This window comes from Phalacrocorax aristotelis, chromosome 2 (genome assembly GCF_949628215.1).
Source record: "Phalacrocorax aristotelis chromosome 2, bGulAri2.1, whole genome shotgun sequence".
In the NCBI taxonomy this organism is placed as follows: domain Eukaryota; kingdom Metazoa; phylum Chordata; class Aves; order Suliformes; family Phalacrocoracidae; genus Phalacrocorax; species Phalacrocorax aristotelis.
In genome coordinates this window covers 41,099,157-41,120,202 of record NC_134277.1, presented here as the reverse complement: position 1 = coordinate 41,120,202, position 21,046 = coordinate 41,099,157, and the positions used below count along the sequence as shown (strand labels likewise).

At 42.3% G+C, this 21,046-nt stretch overlaps 1 protein-coding gene across 6 annotated transcripts in view; it reads right to left on the bottom strand.

Annotated features, from left to right (window-relative positions):
* The window catches only part of KAT2B (lysine acetyltransferase 2B), a 45,150-nt gene extending 24,176 nt beyond the window's left edge, over positions 1 to 20,974 (bottom strand). For 4 of the 6 annotated variants that reach the window (XR_012658951.1, XR_012658953.1, XR_012658952.1 and 1 more), the window contains exons 1-6: positions 20,725 to 20,973; positions 12,065 to 12,191; positions 7,356 to 7,501; positions 6,746 to 6,835; positions 4,811 to 4,992; positions 2,266 to 2,457 (exon numbers count right to left, since the gene is read on the bottom strand). Coding sequence is in view for 3 of the 6 variants with exons in the window: in XM_075083221.1 (XP_074939322.1) it covers positions 2,266 to 2,457; positions 4,811 to 4,992; positions 6,746 to 6,835; positions 7,356 to 7,501; positions 12,065 to 12,191; positions 20,725 to 20,946 (959 nt within the window). In the remaining 3 variants the exon portion in view is untranslated. Of the gene's footprint in view, positions 1 to 2,265; positions 2,458 to 4,810; positions 4,993 to 6,745; positions 6,836 to 7,355; positions 7,502 to 12,064; positions 12,192 to 20,724 lie in introns of all 6 variants that reach the window. The other 2 variants (XM_075083222.1, XM_075083220.1) reach the window with 2 other exon arrangements.
* Positions 20,975 to 21,046: the final 72 nt, after the last annotated feature.

Below are 21,046 nucleotides of genomic sequence, written 5' to 3'. Positions count from 1 at the left end.
ATTCAATAGACCACTTTCACCTATGAAAATTTATCTTTAATTATAAGCAATATTCATCTAATTTGCAAATGCAGAAAGAAACAATTACAAACTACTTTTACAGAACAAAACTGTGCACTAAGAAAGCTATGAGTTGACAGATGCCAAGGTACTCATGTTATACAATGACGACAAAATACGTCAGTGTTGATAAACTTGCTTTCCGCCTTACAGATTGATAAAATTCCAGTCTTAGTTATTAACAATGCTCTTAGGAAGATATTTTCATTCCTTTAAGTGCGCTACTGTAACATCTAGTTGGCCTTTCGTACTTGCATGACAGTATTTTTAATCTTACTTTGGTACACTTACAGAAACAGCGTGATTTTAAACCTCTCTTAGTATTATTATATGTGAGAGAAATTCCACAGATCAGACTATCCAGCACACCTGCCCTCACAGTCTAATGCATCAGTTCCCTTCAGAAGCAAAATAGTTGCTTATCCTATGTTGCACAAAAGGCATTTTCAGACCAGAAGTTGACACGGCACATTTTTACTCTCTAGAGCCATCTATATGCAAAGAAACTGTCCAGCTGAAACCAACGGGACTGTTGACTACGGCCTTCTTGAACAGGATAAGGATTTTCAGGATCAAGTCCTACTCTTGTATTTTATATATAGGACATTTACACCTAAGCACCGCAGTGTGCAGTGTTTCTGCTGTCTACACAGCTGATAATGGCTAAAAAGTTTGTAACAGCTATTTGATCATCTGTGATGGAAGAGAAGCATAAATTAAACTTTAGCAAAGACTACCTTTACAGGTAGCACAGAGACTCTTCATTCAGACCCCTTGGTGACTATTTCCTAGGTACACACAGACATAACCTGTGGGTGCTCCCTTTGCACTGGCTCTGTGCTCTGAGCAGCAGCTCCTCCACAGGGTTCACGCTGCATAACACCAGCAAATAGACAAATGCTTCAGACAACTACAGCCCATAAAAGATTTAAAATGCCATTCATACTTCCCACAGATCATCAGCAAACAGTGCTTGTCTTTCTTTTTTTCCCAGCAGAATATTAAGAGGAACTCCAGTGAGTAATGCTGCTTTTCAAATTACTTTTCTAGGCTGTAAAAGGCAGTGGAAACATTGGGGCATATACACACCTCCTTCCTCCGCAAATCTGCTCCTTCTATCTGTGGGGTGGTAAATAGTTTTTTATACCTATTTCAGGGCCAGATCATAATTATATTCCCAGATGTACCCAAGCATTCCTGTATCCATAACAGTCCACCCCAGAAACAGTTTATGCTTTTCAAAGTGGTAAAAGGCACTATTAATAACCGTAGGAACAACAAATCCTGACTCCACCCAGCTTTGGAAAGCTCACGTTTTTCATTCCCCTGGGTACGAACACACTCTAGTCCCAGACAGCAGCTTGCACTGCATCAGTGCCACCAGCTCTCCCGTAGGTTCAGTTCCTATGTTGTTAGGAGGGACAGACTTTTAAAACATGGGCTAGGGAGCCAAGCCACCCTCACAAAATACAGGTATTTTTCAAGCGATACAGGAAGCATATAACGAATGATCCTGTCACCACCCTTAACCACCAGTAAAATGTTTGAAATTAAGGACTGTCAAAGTTGAGCATGTTTCAAGGCAAGTCGTTCCCCCATATACCCCAATATATAATTATTGTTGTTTAATTGTGAGAGATTGTCATCAATATTCCAGTACTGGTACAGGTAGTCAATACAAAATTAATGAGTTTAGGATTCACTGATGCAGCTTTATACTAACTACTGTCTTTTCAAATGAGCATATCTCTTCTGGGGGTGGGATGACTACTTTGTTCCCTTTACAGTGTTGAATTAAACTGAAATTCTTAGGTGTATATAAACTCCAGTATAACACTCCCTTTTTTACTGCTCCATCACAATAGCAGAAGCGAGCATGTTTTCAGAGATCTGGACCTACGTTGCTTCCAACAACTACAGAAAGATAAAGTAAGTGACCAACAATACCTGCTAGTAGGTAATAAGCACAATCTCCCAGCAAGATGAATAATCCTTTCTATAAAGTAAAGCCCTAGGACAAAGCAAAACAAGCGGTGGTGTACATAAAATACATAGTTCAAGCTATGGAAGAAAAGAAAGCTGCAGGGTCTACTTGTACTGAATAAAAGGAGAAATGATTTTAAGCTGCAGGTAATTTTTCCATTTCCATGCCAAAGTTGCATACTACTGGTTAACCTTGAATGCAGGCACATTGCGACCCCTTACTTTGGAAAATGGGTGAGGATTAGTGTTCGTTTCTCTTGAGGAAGCTTGTCTTTTTCTTGCCTGGCCTGCTCTAGCAGCTGCCGTCTCATTACAGTAAAAACAGAGCGAAGCAATGTCCTGCCGAAAACCTGGGTGGTTTCATACCGAGGTAGACTGTCACAGAACTGAGGGACATTGCAATAACAAAGCCACCTGTAAAGGGAGAAAAAAGCCAGATAATTATCACCATCTAACATATGAATTAATGCAATAATTTATAACCATTATAATCATAATTTATAACCAGCTGAGAGCTATACGACCATATAAATCCATTCCACATCAAGTCCAAACAGAGTTCAGCAGCATTTATATTGCCCAGTTTTTTAAAGAAATGACAGCCAAGTACTTTTAAGTCTCCATATACTCTCCTTCTCTGCAGTCTAGTTTCCAAAGTGCTCTTGTTCCAGACAGTAATCATAGATCACATGAAATTCATGTTGATATCAGAGATTCTCTCCACAGCTCATTCATTCAGACTCCCACATCTCCTGCCTGTGACTCCAAAGACCCTTACCCTGGCTCATCCTCCCCTCTTTAAACTTCTGCATTTGCCCATGGAGATGCAAAAGGGGCAACACTTCTATCTCCACCCCAATCCAACTGGACTCCCACCCTGATCTCCCACCAGCTGGCTTCTTCCCACTACACCCTGACTCAATACTCTTTCATTTACCAGTAACTCCCTCTGTAATGAGTTTTGCATTAATAAGTACATATGAAAATGTAGCATGTCGTATTACCCTTCTTGGAAAAGGATCATGGTACTGAAGAGGTAGATCAGAGGTACACTATGTAGGTCACAACAGATGTTAATTTTATAAACAAGACTTCAATATCTGCATGTAAGTGAACAGTCAATGGTATCTGTAGCTTTAACAGGATCAGACCACAACCATTATGAAAGCTCCAACAATTAAAAAAGTTAAGAATTGGATCCAAACAGACTGTGCTGGATCCTGCACTGTTTTTTTCATCCCAAAGTACAGCCTGTCTCAAAATGCTCTCCCAAACTCTCATGTCTTAATCTTTGCAAACACAGCAGTTGCAAAAGAATTGTCAGATACAGATGTTCACAGACCTCTACTCCTTGTTCTTGGCTGATAAAGCACACCTCTCAAAACACATGAATGCATGCGAAACACTGATATAGTTTCACTCAAATCGTCACGTTTTCAACTGAAGTTGGTGACTGCAAGAATTCACGAGGTGCACCCATGGCACACAGCGGCTTCCTCAGCACCCCGAGCAGTGCCTTGAACGCCGCGGAGGGGAGAAGCTCAGGCTGACAGGTTAGATCAGACAGAAAGAGTCAACACTTTGGGCCAGAGGGAGCCTTACGGACTGCAGCCAGGAAGGTCTGAGAAACAGCAAGTGATTAAATGATTAACAATAGAAGTCACCAACGAGAGCCAACGCTAGCTATTGATTCCTAATAAAAGTTGACTCCAATCCATCCTGGCTATCTGACATCTTTATCACAAACAGAGGGCAAAGACACACCAAATATAGTCTTAGGAGCGCCATGGATTATCAGTAACTGTTCTTTAAGACAGGTAGTTGTTTGAGGCGACAGGTCATCTGAGAGCATCCCTGTCAGACACAGACACAGCACAGTCTGCTGTATCACCAACCATAGTCTCAACTCACACCAGGATTTGCTGTTCTCTTTCACAGAGCTGTTTTTCAGAAGAAAGGCCGCCAGAAAGGCAGGCAGAAGGCAGTGCTCATCCTCAGCCAGGAAAAACGTCCCTGACCATTCCTGGGAACAGGTGTGCTGACAGAGACGTTAGTTAACTGCTGCCGGCACAGGTTAACTGCTGCCTGCGCCAGCAGGAACCTTAACTGCTGTCTTTGTGTTAACTGAAAAAGGCATTGCACTTTTGTTATGAGAAGAGCAAAATTAGAAGGGACCCAACTTTTTACCCTAGCTCTTCTTCCCCAAGTGACTAAGTTATTCCTTTGAATTCTGACAACATATTAAAAGGTCGTAACAAGAACCATCATTTTAAGGAACCTAATAGTATCTATTCACCATTTAGCATTCAAGCACTCACAAAATTATTTTAATTTTTCAAATCTTCCATGATTTGGTTTCAAACTGTGATGCTTTGCAATGCTTAATGTTATCTTCTTTTTTTTTTTTTCCCAAGTTGAATAACAACCTGCCTGAATTTTTAGTACATGAAATAAGGATCTTTCACGAGGCTTATATCTTAAGAAGGCTGAGAGCAACTTTGCAAACACAGGACATGCAAAAGCGTTGTAGATACACATGTTCGCGACCTCTTCTCCCTGCGCTTGGCTGATAAAGTACACCTCTCAAAAGACAAGGATGCATGTGAAACTCTGCTATAGTCTCACTAAAATCATCAGGTTTTCATATAAACTCCATGACTGCAAAAATTCACAAGGTGCACCTACGGTGTGCAGGTAACAGTGTATTCCTAAAGTATGCACATGCCATATTTGTAGGAAAGACTTGTAACAACAAAAGCAGCATTACCTGGTATAATTCACTTTATACCCTGCAATATCATCGTTGGGTGATCTTAGTCTTCGCTGAGAAGGTGTCTCCAGGTGCCAGTAGTTAATGCGGTTTAGAAACATTTTAGCCAGTTCCACTATGGTTTGCCTTTCTTTTGAGGGTAAGTGGCTAAATTTGTACTGCACAAAATTATTCACACCCTTAAAACAGAAGAAAACAATATTTAATTATTTAGCCATAATTTTTGTAGGACTGACCTCACTTAGTGTTTATTAACACTGAACTTGCATTACATGGGAAAGAAAACAATTACCGAAGACCATGAACTCCTTGCTCAGCTACTTGTGTAGCTGCCACAAGCTGGTTCCCCTGCACACAGCAGCAGGTGCATCCAGATGTTTTTATTCTATCCAATTCCAGCATCTGACTTCAAGAGGGAGAAGGAAAATTCTTTATTTTTCCTTGCTTCTCAAAGTAAAAAACTTTGTCAGGGAACAGAGATCCAGTAGGCTTTCTTCTATATGCTCACATATGCAGAGTTTTACTGCTAACCATGCTGCATGATTTATTTCCCCTGTAAATCACGTATCACCTACAAACCTCTCCAGCTACTTTTCAACAGTAGACTAGGGCTTGTGGACTTCTAGTTAAGTTTGTGTCTACAATAGATTAATATAATTAATAATATACTATAATTAATAGAATTATTTCTTCAAGAAGTGCCAGTATTTCACAAGTATGTCCCCTCATTGCACTTTGTATACTGTCCACTTTAAAAAAAACTACTGAAGATAGTTAAAATGTGTGACTAAAAGTGATGCAATAGACATATATTATAAATCAATTATAATACTGCTGCTTGGCCACTAATTTCGTGCATTTGAGTTGCTGAAGTGCTAAAAACAGAATTGAAAATATCAGTCTATTTTAAGGAAAAATTACTTCAAAATAAACTGTAAGAAGGATTACCCTTTCATCTCTAAGTTTTACTTTTTTAAAACAAATTGAACAGTATGAAAAACGTAACAAAAGATTAATTGTACAAAACCTTTTTAATAGTATATTTTAAGGACTAGGAGTGTACAGAGATTACATACACTTACTCTTTGTTTATACTCAAACTAAAGGAGAACTTAAGGTGAAGAATTCCCAGAAATTCAACAATAAAGTGCTTTGATTTTCCTAAGTTATAAGAAGTGAAAGTTGCAAGGAAATAACTACTACACATAATAGTCTTCACATTTGAAACATCCTGTTTAACAATAGAGCATCCACTCATCCACTGATGGGAAAACATTGAGCTCCTTTTTCAGCGAGGTACGTGAGCCTCTGCATAGTCTCACTGGAGCTAACGGGCCCACCTGTGTGCCAAAAGTGCATTCTCAGGAGCTTGCTTAACCAAATCTGAATTTGACATATGTCCTTTACCCACTGAAAGTTACAAAAGCCTCAGTTATTCTTTGGTTTTGGCTTTGTTTTTTGTTGTGTACCCTTTGAAAGAGAAGGCTATGATCTCACTGAGTTGGACTGTAACATTTTCATTGATTTACAGAGGACAAGTGTCTTTTTAATATCAGATTTCAAACCTTCAACAGCATTTTTCATCACTTGAAACAAAGAAAGAACTGCCACACATAAAAGCAGTACTTTAAGTTCTTTCTCTAAAACCACAAAAAAGTCAGTATCATTAAAACATAAGATGAATGATGAGAGAAGTCAAATAATATAACTATTGTACCAACACTAAAGGAGAAGTAGCAGCAGAAGTCTCCTACACTCCCCTACTTTGTCCTAAGTAATACACAGAAACATTTGCAAACTGCCTAAAATACCATGTTTTTAAAACCAGTGCCTACGTTTACAAAAAAAGAAAACCCAAAACAAACAAAACCCAAAAATCCCCACCAAATCAAAAAATCCCACACCAACCAAACTCACATGTTGACTGTTTACCTGTTCAATGCTGGGTTTCTCAAATGGGGGACTTTCCAAAGATCCTTCTACTACAGGTTTTCCCATCTGTAAAATGCACTTCCTCAAAAGCTGTTAAAAATATACAATTTTTTTTAAATTAGTATATTTGCATGCATACGGTCAATAGAAGTCACAGGTGCGTAACACCTGTTTTCAACACAAGCAGTGTTGAAAATCTCCTGGCTCTATGTCTGCTTGTTTAGTCGTCTAATTTTATAGCTACTAAACTTCACTGTGAATTCACCTTCTTTGAAATACATACAAATGGCTTCTCTGAGCAAACGTAGGCAGCTAAGTCAGCATTTACATCAACTGACTCTTCCCGATGTGTGAGGAGGGAAAGGCTTGCAGGCTGCGCACTCCATAGATGGTACTCGGGTCAGCTCCTGAATCCTCTAGCATGACTTTTGGAGTAAGGTGCGGTACATCGCAAGTGCCACAACGTCTAGCGCATAGTTAGCCACTAAAGCATCACACCAGAGAAAAAAGTCTCCCCAGATAAAGTCAATAGACGTAGGAGGGGCAGTGAAACTGGCTTATGAATGAAAGAGTGAAAAATCTGAGAAGATATTACACAAGTTTAGCTTACTTTGAACAGGTAGAAATAAACTTGCTTGGTGTCTGCATCTTCTTCCTTGTGGACACAGGTGAACAAATACTCCACATCCAACACGATTCCCAGGAGCCTATTCATTTCTTCTTCAGACACATTCTCCAGGTGAGAAACATGAGTAGCTAAACGAAATTAAAAAAAAAAAAAAAATTCCAAACCTGTAAAAAACCAACTGAGAGAACCGATAGCACAGATATTCCCCAGGATATCTCAAACTAAGCCCTAATGGGAAAGGCACTGATCCCGTAATAACCTATTTAAACAAAACGTCATATCAGAGGTAACTGTAATATATGTCACAATAGAGCAATTTGTAAAGGTAGCCCAGGGGAAGCGATTCCCACATCAGAGGAATGATGGCTAGTTGGAATAACAGTGTCTGTTAGCACTTAAAACAGACCACACAAGTCCTGTCTGTATTAATATGCTGCAATATATAATTAACTACATATATTTTTGTCCAAGAGTTATGTTTTTGAGACAAAGTTTCTTGACTAAAGAAAATAAATCCATAATTCCTACAAATTAGGTAATCCAGTTGTTGATACAAGTAGCACTTTATTCCATGAAGATTTTTTTTTTTTAATTAAATTAAAAAGCTTGGTAAATAGGCTTTTTCTTTTAAACTGGACATTATCAGCTGTCTCATACTTTCGTATCATTTAAAGTCAAACCATGCTTTGTGCACACTATATTAACAAAGCTTTTGCAGATTGCACATGCTTGTTTGTTCAGAAGTTTACAAAAAAGCAACTTTCAATGTATGATAATTTTCAAGTGACAAACTCCCTTTTATCATCTCCAAATGTAAATACAGTTCCACTCTTCCAATTTTCAAAAGCTTGAGGTTTGTACACGTGAAGCAGGACATTCATTTCAAGCAGGTTTGAACAACTGGCCCCAGGAAGAGAGAAGGCAATTTAAAACAAAAATTCAGGTCCCAGAAAGAAGATATTTGCACTACAAAAAGCAATGCTCTTTGCTGACTCCCAGCCAATGTACATGGTATGCATATCCTTTCCTCTGAAAGGACAAGAAAATATCCTCTACAAGAAAAGGAAAATTATTTAAAAGGTTGTGCATGTTAGATTTTGTCTAATAAATAAAGTTATTAAAAGATACAACTATATTATCTTAGATATGCCAATGTGATTAGGATTGGTAAGAATTTTTCAGCATAAATCTGATACCTTAAGGGGAGAGGAACCAGGGAGAAATAACACTTGACTTAAAAACGATCATATTTATTGGCCACCCAGCAAAGATGGTTTCTTTCAGAAAGTTTGATATGTCATCTGTCAAAACATTTCAATTCAATAAATTTGCGCAGCTTCAAGTGAAAAGGACACCACAGCTCAAAACGCTAAAAAGATGCCAGGAATCATTTCAGGAATCATGCCAGGAATCATATAAATGAAATGAACATTTATAATATAGTGTCCTACGTTCTGAGCATATGCTCAGAACTGAGAGGGGGATGGTCATCATGGACTTTCTTTAAGGACAAATATTCAGCATTCTGGGCATAATAAAACTACTTCATTTCTGTCCTTGAGCCAGATATGAAGGTTTAATATTCCTAGCTGTCTGTTCTGATCTTGTAAAAGTAATAAATTCCCTCCTAGATGAGCACTGCATTAGAAATTGATAGCATACTGAAGAAACCTTGCATTCAACTAACAAATGAATAAAATATTCAGCACAGAATCCATTTCCACACAGTTTCCATAACAATCCTGAAAGTTACCTTGACTACTTAGTGGCCATATTTAAACATGTTCTTAAACTGGAGAATTATCACCCATATGGTGAATCTAAAAGTAATATAAGCACATTACCAGCATGTATTTACTACCAGTTACCATCTACTACAGAGTCACCAATGTCTGTACATCAGTCCAGCAAACTGTCTTTCTTTGGACATTCACAGCCCATTCCCAAATTTTTGTGGCCATTAGTAAATGTTTTGTTAAAATCAAAGCTTTAGTACACTGACATCAAATAATGAGTTACTCTTGACTAGAGTTACCCAGTCCCAGTCATCTGCATTGCCCAACTGGTACATCCTTCCTCAGCTGCTGTTGTGGTTGCAAAATAATAAATTTAAAAATAAAAAAATCACGAGTACAGCTTGCTACAGCATATGGAAGAAGAAAGCAAGCGGAAAGAGCAAGGCTAATGCAATGATATGAAGACCTGAAAAATCGTAAGATAATTATTTTGGTTGTGCAACTTCAATAAGCAAGTACTTGAGTGTATGAATTAGAAGCAGTTAGAAAACAAACTCATAAGGAATGTGGCCACAGTCTATCTCAAAATCAGCACGTACACAAAAACGTATGGAAACACCCAAATATGCTACATGAAGGTGCAGAGCAGGAACTGAGGACAGTGTTGGGGATTAAAAAAAGAAAAAGCGCCTCAGTGTGTACATAGTGTACTAAGCCGTCAATTAATGAGTTTTAAATGTACGCTAGACTCAAGACCAAAAATGTTCAGCAACAGGAAAATGCACCCCGTAACACAGGAGAAACCAATTAAATATAAAAGAGAAAAAGAGTCTCGAGGCTGGTAGAGAGTTAATTCTTCCAGCACAGAATTCAGTCACCACTTCACAGTGTTACGGTAGTAACCCAATATATCACCCAAATAAAATAAGTATTCATTAAAAGCCCAGTACAGAGCCAAGCTGTGGGGCCGAGCCACAAATAGAAGAACACAAGTTGCAGGTAAGTAGACAGAAATAAGCTCCATAAGCTAATACGCACCACCAGACAGATTTATGCACCAAAAACTGCACTGGCTTGAAGACTGAACCATACCCCCAAAAACAGATGTCTCAAGCAAGACTAATGTCTAGGATTACCTTTGGAAGAAAATAATAAATTTTTTAAAACGGCAAAAAAACCCAAACATCCCACGTTTTACATCAGGTATGGCTTTAACTGGTACAGGAATTTCTACATCACTATTTCAAAGGCTCTCCAAGGAAGAGAAAATGCAGTGCAGATGATAATCTGAAGCCTGCACACCTTGTGGTCAGTCTGGTTTTATAGATATTCAGCAGGAACACACTAATTTAGAGGAGATGAATAGGAAAATTATCTTGGAAAACACCACTTAAAGATGTATTTTTGCCAGTAGTATGAGGAAGCAGACAGCAACTTATTTCAAATGAAACTTCATTAGCTGCAGCAGACAGAGTAAGAAACTCTACCTTTCTAAAAACAGCAATAAATAAAAATACAGTTTGTTCTCTAAGGTACATTTCACTGGTACTGGTTTTACAGTACTGATTTTCCCTGGTTCCCTAGCTAATGAGCAATATAGGATTTTTTAAATAGACCAAAACAGCCTCAGCCTTTAGAAGAGCTGAGTTTTTCTACAAAATACATAGCCATCACAAATTCCGCTGAAGAACAGGGAACTGAAAAATGCATCATCTCATAAGGTTTTAAAAAAAAAAAAAAAAAAAAAAAAAAAGACCTCTCTTCAAAGGCCAGGAATGAAAGGGCTGGGTAACACAAGCTACCCTAACTGCAAAACCAAAAGCAGCACAGAGAAGCTGCGTGATGAAAGGTTGAAACTAACTTGGCTACAGCGACCAAACTTTCTGTGATACTATGCACTTGTTAATCTTCTCCTGCAAGCAAACCCAGAGATTTGGGATATCAGGCAAGGAAAGAAATCTGCTGAAAAGCCAAGAAATAGGTCAAATGTAATGAGAGTATAAAAAGAAAGAAAGCAGAAATAGAAATAAATCCCAATTTAAAAGAAAAAAGTATTCCACACAAAGTACAATATTATTTTCAAAAGTAAAAAAAAAAAAATGATCCATTGTGAAGGTTTTAGATTTAATCTTTCTTTCATTTCGCTGTCCTAAACTTTGGACATCAAGAAAAATCAAATAGCAACTTCTCCTTTTCAATTAGCTCTGAATTCTATTTTAGCTCAATTTTTATTCAATATTTGCTATTGTATACAGAAAAAGTCATCAGCTTTTATTTTGGATAAGCACGAATTCTTAAAAAAACAATACAGTGATCCACCACTCTCAGGTTATGTGGGTAACAAATCATTATTTACTATTAGTCTAAAAAAAACCCCAAAGCCCCGGAACAGTATTTGACAGTAGATTTTGAGCAGTTGCTTCCAAGATATGCAAGTTGTCTGCACAATAACTTGGACAACGCTAAAATGCACAACCACGGGATTATCTTCTGTTACATGGAAAAGGCACAGTTCTCTTTGTAGGTAAGAGTACCTGCTTTAGCAACATTCAAGAATATTTTGTAGTTTATTCTGTAGTAAGAAAACGTCATACAGCCTACAGGAGAGAGTCACATTGTAACTAAGGCAGCTGACAGATAAAACAATGTGAGGTTAATGTATATGTTACATGAAGTATTAGAACTGTTACGGGTAGCTTAAAGTGCTTTTGCATTTTAACAATTTATGATGTCTGGGTTGTTAGTAGTTGTATTTTAGTTCAATTTCTTCAAAACTCATTTTAGGATATTTCTGACATTTTCATTTAAGTTAATTAACATTTAAGTTAATTGACATTTATGTCCAACCGTTACCCCCATTTCTAGGTCTTGGCATGGCATCTTGACTTTTGTCCCGCAAGAGTGGAGACTTATGGGTATAAGCACATGGATTGCAGGAGAAAGGCAAAAGCTTACCCAGCGCATGGTTGCAGCTGCGGCAGGGTTCAGCGAGGCTGACAACCGCCTGCTGCAGCTCTGCCCGGGGGGGCGTGGGAGGCGGGTTGGGGTTCTTCCAGCCATTGCATTTACAGGATTCCTCAGCCTAAAATCAAAGCAAAGGGGTATCAATCAACAGCGTAAAAAACCAGGAACTTGCTGAGCCTGCATTATTTCAAAAGCAATAAAAAGTAACATTATTAATTTCAAGTCTTTTTTTGTTTTGTTTTGATGTTTGGGGGGATTTTGGAGGTGTTTTGTTGTTGATGTTTTGTTTGGTTTTGGGTTTTTATCCATCACACAGCTAGACTTTATTTTCTAGAAATAATCAGAAATAGAATAGCACTCCAAATAGAGAGATTTACATGGTTCTGGTAAGCAATCTATGCTCAGAAAAATACGCAAACTTTAATTCCTTTACAGAAAGCCCTCACTCTAGCTCCTATATGAAAAGTTTTCAACATTTACTGGTGTATCAACAGGTACAGATCCTGCCTGCAAGACAGTTTTAATGATTTAAAAACAAACACGCCATCTAACAGGCAACACGTTCATCACTACCTTATCAACTACACCGGCAACAAGGAATCACGCAGCTGAAGCCAAGCCCATGACAACCCAAGCAGGGTTAACTAAATACTGAAATAAGCAAACAGTAACAACTGCACTACTGGAGAATGCTGTCTGAAGCAAGGTGTGGCCACAAAAGCAATGGATGCCAAAGACAATGATACTACCAATGAAACCTGCTGCTTACCATGGAGAGCTTATTTATGCTCAGGGACTGCGAAACACCACCGACAGCCTGCAGCTAAAAGTGGGTTACCATGAAGGCAGAGGCTGTGACTTGGGTAATCGTGTTTCAAATCATTCAGAAGTTCAAAGTCCCTATTCTAGTTATCTAAAGAGCAGGAGGGGATTTTCTTCTGCATATCCAAAAGATCTTAGTTATTTTGATGATAGAGTTCTTCTAACAGCATTCATATCCCTGTGTGAAGATCTAATCAGAAGAAAAGTGTGCTCCTCCACTCTTCAGAGATAACTGTGCACTGGGCTGCAACAAGATACTCATGAATCTGCACTGCCAAGACCTCAGTGAGAAAGTATGCCAACTGCTGCATAAGATTTATTATTGAAATAACCTTAGAAGTAAAAATTGTGATGTTAATATATCCAGCACTAATGTGTCATTTTTCAAAACCGATCCTGAATATATTTAATGCAATCTATTTCAGGAACCTATTTCATTTTCCTTTTATGTTTCCAAATCCCATCTTAGCTAAGGAAGAAACACCCAGGAGAAGCAGAAAGGATCACGGCTTGACAGCTCCTAAGACTGACAGCTTTGTAGATTGATGCTAAATTGTTCTTCCAAACTAATTTCAATATTCAACAACCTGAGCACCAAGAAAACTGCTAGCTGCAGTTTGCTGAGCACCACATGATGTTTTTACCATCTCTGATGCTTAAGTCTTTATCCAGCTGGGCTCCTGGCCCCAGGTGCCACGGCCTCTGCCTGGGCCCGGGGCAGTCTGGCAGGTATGAAGGGGTGTGATTGGCATTTTCAGCAGCCCAAGCTACCAGGATGACTCAGAAATCCACCCACAAGTGCCCAGCAAAACCACTTCCACATACTTCCCTTGGAAGGGGGATGCCCTGAGTCACCTGAAGCCCCTGGCTCTCCAAACTCGGTGCATGGGTGCGGGCCGCCTGCCACCCCATGTATTTATGGTGTGGCATCAGGGAGGTTTCAGTACAAAATGTGGGGAAGATTAAAACAATTTTTTGAAGTCTTATCAAGTGCAATTTGGATGGATTTATGGTGAATTTTATGTTATTTTTCTATCATGTTTTCTATGAGTAATATGACTGGCAGAGAAGTGAAGAAGGCCCAATGTTATTTTACAGCAGAAACCGTCTCTTACAGTTCCACGGGCATTGGGCCAGTTTTATTTTCGTTTGTTATCCGGACCTACAGGACCTCTTAAAGTTAAATGACTAGATCAGTGATTGAATCACACCTTGCAAACCAAGGATTGCCCTAGTGTGGGGACTTTGGACGTCTGTGAGATAATGTGAAACCACACTTTCAAATGGCATCTCAAGCTAGGCAAAACCAATGCCAAATAAGCTATCCACATTTGTTCTGTGGGAGAGGCAACATTGCCATGAAAGCTTTTGCAGTTAAGACAAGGACAGAAAAAGCTGTCAGAAAATGAGATTATTGCCAAAGAAAATTCAAAAGACAATCGAAAAGAAGTTCTCAAACATAAATGCACTGAATATTACTTTAGGGAACTAAGATTTGATCCTTCCCATGCAGCTGTCCAGACAAATATTGAACACTGTAAATTACTGACACCCTATCATGCTTATTATTAATTGCCTTAAAATCAAACCACAATAAAACATGTCCAAAAAAACCCCCTCAAACTAGGCACAAGCTTTTTGAGAATTTTATCTCCAAGTGGAAACAGTATTTCACAGAAGCTCACCACACAATATTTACTATCAAGCCTAAAAACTATAAACAGTGAGTAACTACACAAACTTTAGTGTCACACAATAATTAACAGCAAAGATGCAAACAAACAGATGTAGGAATCATGATAACAGCTCAGTAAAACTGCCAAAAATAAGTATCAACCCACCCACAGAAGAATAAAAACAGCATTTTCAACGGCAGATTTTTTTCTGCCCTCGGTAGTATTTCCTCGCCAGATCTTTTTGAAGCAGATGTTAATTTGTATTGTTCAAATTATTCCAGAGACCTTTCTCGAACAACTACTAGGGTGGGTTCTTTTGTGTTAATCTTTCTATAAAACACCAGAATCAGCATAAATGTTCTGTTAACCAAAGGGAAACACAACCCAAAAAGGTCCTCTTTAAAACTACGCTTTCATTGTAGATGTTGACAGTGCAAGTATTTTGCAGTGAATAGGCAATGTGCATTCCTCAGTGGCTTAAATTGCTGAGTTGTTTTAAGTCTTCCACAGCGTTTTGTTCATTCAATTCTTTCTTTGACTATCTTCAGCTTTTTCCTTTCATTCTTCCTTTTTTTTTTTAATAATGTCACTCATCTGCTTTTCATTAGAAAATAAAGTATGACTTCACCTCTGCAAAAACTTAATTTAAGATCAAAACAGTTTTGAGGGGAGGAAGGAAAAGAAGCATTTGAACCACTGCATCCAGTCCTTGGGGCTTTGTTTTCTGGGACATCTGCAAAGCTTTGATAAAGCCACTGGAGAAAGTTGGGGACTTCTGCCTTACTGAAGCCTGCAAAGCAACGACTGCCATCTTTGCAGGCCCAGGGATCAGAAACACTGCATCTTCATCGGCGGCTGTTAATAAAATTGGATGAGTGCAGTATAATGAAACACAATTACACACTGTTGCCTGCTGCTGTCCCCCCAAAAAAAGTGCAGAAATTATGTAGTTTGCACTGTACAATATAATTTCCATCTTTTTTTAATGCCTTCCGTGTTAGGTGAAGCATTACAATGTGGGAAATCAAACTATCCAGTAGCCCTGGGCAGTGAAAACTCCAACTCTGGGCAAACTAAAGTTACTGTTTGCTTTAAAATACCAAGTATACTGAGAGCAGGTCAAGAACGGACAGTGAAAAAATACAGCACATTTTAACACACGTTGTTAGGATTTTTATTTAAAAAGGAAGCACGTGAAAGTTACAACATTGCACATCACAGCCCCTTTTAAGTGGGTTTCAGGTATCTAAATAATAATGAATAAATGAAGGTAATGGTAACTAATGGACTAATACATTCATCCCCTTTTCGGATAGTGAAAAGAGCATAGGAACGTGCAAACTTCAAGCTAACTTAATTACAAAGGGAAAGATCCCACAGTCTTAAAACTGGGTTTCAAAACAGCTGTTTTGCCAGGCTCTCTTTCCAACCCCAAATCAAACAAGTTGCCCTGTCTGGTAACTGAGATGCAAAGCAGACTCAACAGATTCCATATATACAACATTACAGATTTTTCTATTTCCAGCAAGTATAATTACTCTAGAAAAAAATATTCTTCCTCACAACACAAAAGCAATGTAAAATACCCTGTAAGTTTTTTCCTGCAAGCAATAATCTCAAATTGATGCTTTTAACAGAGAACATCACACAAACCGTAACAAATACCTTGATGAATTTAAAATACACATTTTTTTTCCTACTCAAATATCTAGTACCCAGCAACCAGATAGATGCTGCTTGGAGAGCTGCTCATGAACACCAGGAAATTAGCTGTCTTTAACAGTACAAAATGATCAGTTCAATGTTCAGCTCTAAGGACATGTTCTTCATTATTCATCAGTCCAAGTATTTTACTCCCTGTGTTTTCCAGTTTCATTTACAGAACATATGTGAGCTACCATATAAAGCTTTTCTTAATAATAGGGGCCCAATACCCACCTTGTAAAGTTAATGGTAGATTTCCTATTTAATTTAAAAGATGATGCTTAATTGGGCTTGTAAGACATTGTCAAACAGATTCACCCCACTATGAAAATGACTGTAACAAAGCTTTAGATGTCTTTTATGTCTCCTATACATTTCTAAAGAAAACAAACAATACATTTCTAGTTGAGCTTCAAGGAGCTGAACTCGCACTATACGGAGCCCAGCAGTAATATGGCCAAGCCTGCCTCATCTTAATCTGCTTTACAAAAGTCAGCAAAAAAAATATTTCATTACAGAAATGGTAGATTCATTACAGAAACCCTTTTTTGTGTGTAGGAGTGGGAAAATTCCATAGAGGTCACTCTAGCATGAGACGTGGGAAGAAGTGATCCTCTACCAAGGGTCAGCAGCTGGCCTGGAGCCCGGGACCCAGATTTTACTTCAACCTCTGCCACTTGCTCACCTGCTGCAGGGCCTTGGCCAAGTCATCTCATCCTAACCCTTCTTACCCTCTGTCCATTCTGTTTACCTAGAGCACAAGATCTTTCTTCACAGAGGTATTATTCCCTGATACCTGTGCAAATGCCTTAGGCTACTGGGCTCTGATTGTATTTATAAGCATCCAGGCATTATTATAAGATTATATATAATGAGAAATAACCAATTTTACAGAAAACTTAGTGTACTAAAATAGGACATATTTCAACTTGTTTATAATAAAAAGTCCCAGTAAGACTGGAGAGAGAGTTGTATTTTCACATACTGTAAACCAATAGGGAAAAGAAGCCGAGGAGACTTCCTCCTACATCTTCATTAAATATATTTATGTGTGTAAGTCACACAGTGCTGCTTTTATATGAAAGTGCTGCAAGCTTGCATGCCTAATGCTCAATTTCACACTGGACAAAACCAAAACGATGTATGCAGCCATTCATATGCGCACAGATATAGCAAGTGCCAAATACAAAACCTCGCAGAGCATACAGCACTACTGTGCACTTCCAGAAGTCATTAAAACTGTGCCAACTAGTAATATATATCTTATTGTTCAGACTGTGCTTTCTTCCCCCCACACACCAGCTTGGGCATTTAAGAAGGTTTTCTTACACAGGAGAGCCTGTTCTCTCCCTTCCACCCTGACCTTTTCTCACAGGGGAAAATGTCAAGCAGAGCAGCTCAACAGCTACAACTCTCCTGTCCCAGTTCTTTATCAGGAAAAAGAAACAAACCCCACATTTCTCTACCCTGGGCAGCATCTCCCTAAACTTCACTCTCATTCGGCTCAGAATATGTGCACACTGAAGTTGTCTTTGCCAGGAGTCTTTGCCTGTGTTTTCTGTGAAGGGATGACTGAAGAAGGACCAGGAGGTCCCTCTGGAGGAGTGAGCATCCTAACCCAGGGCAGCACCCTCCACCCTTTTCTGCTCAGCATTTCTGCTGTCGCCAGTGAGACCCACCTTCTACATGGCCACCAACTGCTCCATCTTCTTGTGTCACTGCTCTTCACCCCTAGCGAACACGCGGTCCCTGCCTCTGCTATTCCCAGCATCTCTGAAGTTAAGTTCCTAATAAATCCTGCGTGCTGAATTTTGCCATGAATTTTACGTGGGAGAAGGTGATCGACATTAGGGATACCGTTATGCATTTTCTGCACTCCAACCTGAACAGCTCTGTGTCGGTTTACACAAGATTCATGTATGGCCACTACTTGAATGAACACAGATGTCCCCTTCAGAGGTGGTGTGAGTGTTTGCCTGCTCTCACTCTTTTGCACTCACGCAGAAATGCAAAATAAATGGAAGAGAAGTTGCAACCCAAAGTAAGAAAAAGTTGAAAGTTACACTCTGCACTGCTAGTTTCTCACAAGCTGCTAATGCTACAAGCCAAGCAGTGTTGTTTAGGAGCACCTGCCAGGTGTTCAGGTAGAAAAATAACACATTCTTCCACCCTGTTCCATCTTTCCCCCTTTACCCCACAGGAGAAGCCACTTGATTAGTTTACAAAGAGCTTCCTGTCAGCCTGCTTGCTTCTGTTTAGAGACCTGAAAGCAAGCTGCCTGCCACTGAATTACTGACGAGAAGCAAAATAGCAAAGGTAGGTTTTGCATTTTAATCTGAACACAGAGCAGCGTTTAGTGCTGTGGCTGTGCCTAGGTCCTGGCCGGAGGAAGAGGCCCTGGGGTGCCCTCGGGCATGTGTCCCGCTCCATCCACCACTGGAGTGCCAGTGGGGCACGCACCCAGGACTTCTCCCAGAAGAGGACCAGCAAGGACACCCCAGCAGCGCACTGGCAGTAGGAGCTGTCACCAAAGCGTACCCCACCACCAGAGCCCCGTGAGGGGGAAATAAGGGCTGGCGGCAGGCCACAGCATGCCCTCCTCCCCTCCCAAACGGCACTCGTCTGCCTTGCAACCTGCGGCACTGCACGCGCGGGGCAGGTGAGTCCCCAAAAACGCAAAGGGTTTGGGGAGGAGGCAAGGCTGCCTGCACTTCTCCACAGCACAGCTACCTCTGTGGGGCAAAGCACCTCAGGCGAAAGCTTTTGCCCTCACAAAGATCACCTGGAGGTACATCAGGGAAAGAAAAACCAGCCAACCAGGGAAGAAAAACGCAATTCACGTACACGCATACGCACTCCTAACATCCCGTGAAAACCTTACCCATCCCATAACCAGCTTCCTTTAACAGCAAGTCTTGGTAACATTAAAATATGGGGGTGCAAAGGGGACTCAGCACTGGGAAAGCTTCAAACCATGTCAGCCAGCTGGCAGTGAGGGCTGCAAATTCCAAGTACACAGGCTGCTGTTTTAACTTACTGACACTGGCGTAATCTTACAGCGTCCCACGTTTGCACCAAAGCCAAAGTGGAGGTGCCCGCACCTTTGGAAACAGCTAAAAAGCTGCAATGTGTGTGGCTTCCTTCATTTGCCCTCACACGACAGCATTGCGCCATGCCTTCAGCGTACAGTTAAAGCTCCTCGCACCACCAGACAGGGCTACAAAGTCACACTATGGTGCTTCCTCACGTACGTTAGCATTTAGTTTGGCCTTTCACTTAACGTTTGCCATTTTGAGGCTTCCAAAGTAAGGGACCAGAGAAAATAAGACGCACATTTCTCCCAAACATCTATTTTCAGCGCTGAAAGCATTACTAGCGGATTTGACATGTCAGCGCTGCCGATCCGAACGCGACAGACCCCGCTCCGCACCCAGGAACTGCCCCGGCGGCCCACGCGCCGGGCACGGTCTCCTCCGGTCCGCCTCCGCGCGCCGCACGTGCACGCGCACAGAGGACAACGCCAGCTGTCACAGACCTCCGAAGGGGAAGCGACAGCTCCGGCCGCGCTCCCTCCCTCTGCCACAAATAAGCAAGCCCTGCTTCTCCCACCGCGCAGGAAAATGCAGGTGGAGGGAAACCCAGGGCAGCTCTCCCGAACGGGAGAGCGCCGAGCAGGCGCTGGAGGAGAGGGGCCCGCCGGGGCAGGGGGCAGGCGGGCGGCGGTGCCCGCTGCCGGCCCGGGCACCGGCCCGGCGGTACGTGACCGGCGGGGACGCAACTTTCCCAAGCCCGGAGGCCGCGCCCCTTCGCTTCTCTGCCAAAGCGGCTGGCGACGGTGCCGGCTGGGGGCAGAGGCTTTTTGCGATTGTCAACAGCTCCGCGCTGCGAGGCCGCCGGCGCGCCCCGGCCGGACCGGCAGCTCCCGGGCCGGGGCTGGGGGTCCGCTCCCCCGGGAATGGGGCCTGCCGTGACCTCCCCCCCGCCCCCCCCCGGGCAGGCGAGTGTCCCCGCTCCCCGCCGGGATGTTTCCGCGGCGGGCAGCTACGGCAGCGCTGTTATCCCAGCGCTTACCGCCGGCACCAGGAGCCGCCTAGCCCGCCGCCGCCTCCCGCCGAAGGACGGACAGACGGACTGACGGACGCCGGAGACGGGCACCTCCGCCGCCGCCGCCCGGCTCGGGCAGGAGGGGGGCAGCGCTGCCCCCGCGGTCCCGTCGTCGGCGTGTTTGGGGTTTTGTTTTTGCGACCGCCGGCCGGGAAAGCTCCGGGGGGGGGAGCGGGATGCGCCGGCACCGCCACTTCCGCGGGGAGCGCCGGGCTGCAGCCGGGCCGCCTCCCCCGCCCGGCACGGCCCCTTCCCCACCGCCTCCCTCCCCTCCCCTCCCCTCCCTCCCGTCAATCCCCACCCTCCGTGGGCGGGGTGGGCGTCCGCGGCCGGGCGGCCGGGTACCTTGCAAGCGGAGTAGACGCCCAGCTTCTCCAGCTTCTTGGCCCGCGGCGCGGCGCGCAGCTGCGCCTTCTTCCCCGCGGTGCGCGCCGAGCCGGGCCCCCCGGGGCTCTCGGCGGCGCTGCGGACCGGCCCCCCGGCGGCCACCCCCCCGGCGGCCGGGGAGCCCTGCTGCGGCCCGCCGCCGCCCGCCGCCCCGGCCCCGGCGCCGCCAGGCTCCGCCATGCCCGCGGCGCGGCGGCAGCAGCCGCCCGCCCGTCCGGCCGGCCGGCGCGGCGCGGTGTGCCCGGCCCTAGACCCTCCCCTTCGCCGCGCCGCCGCCGGC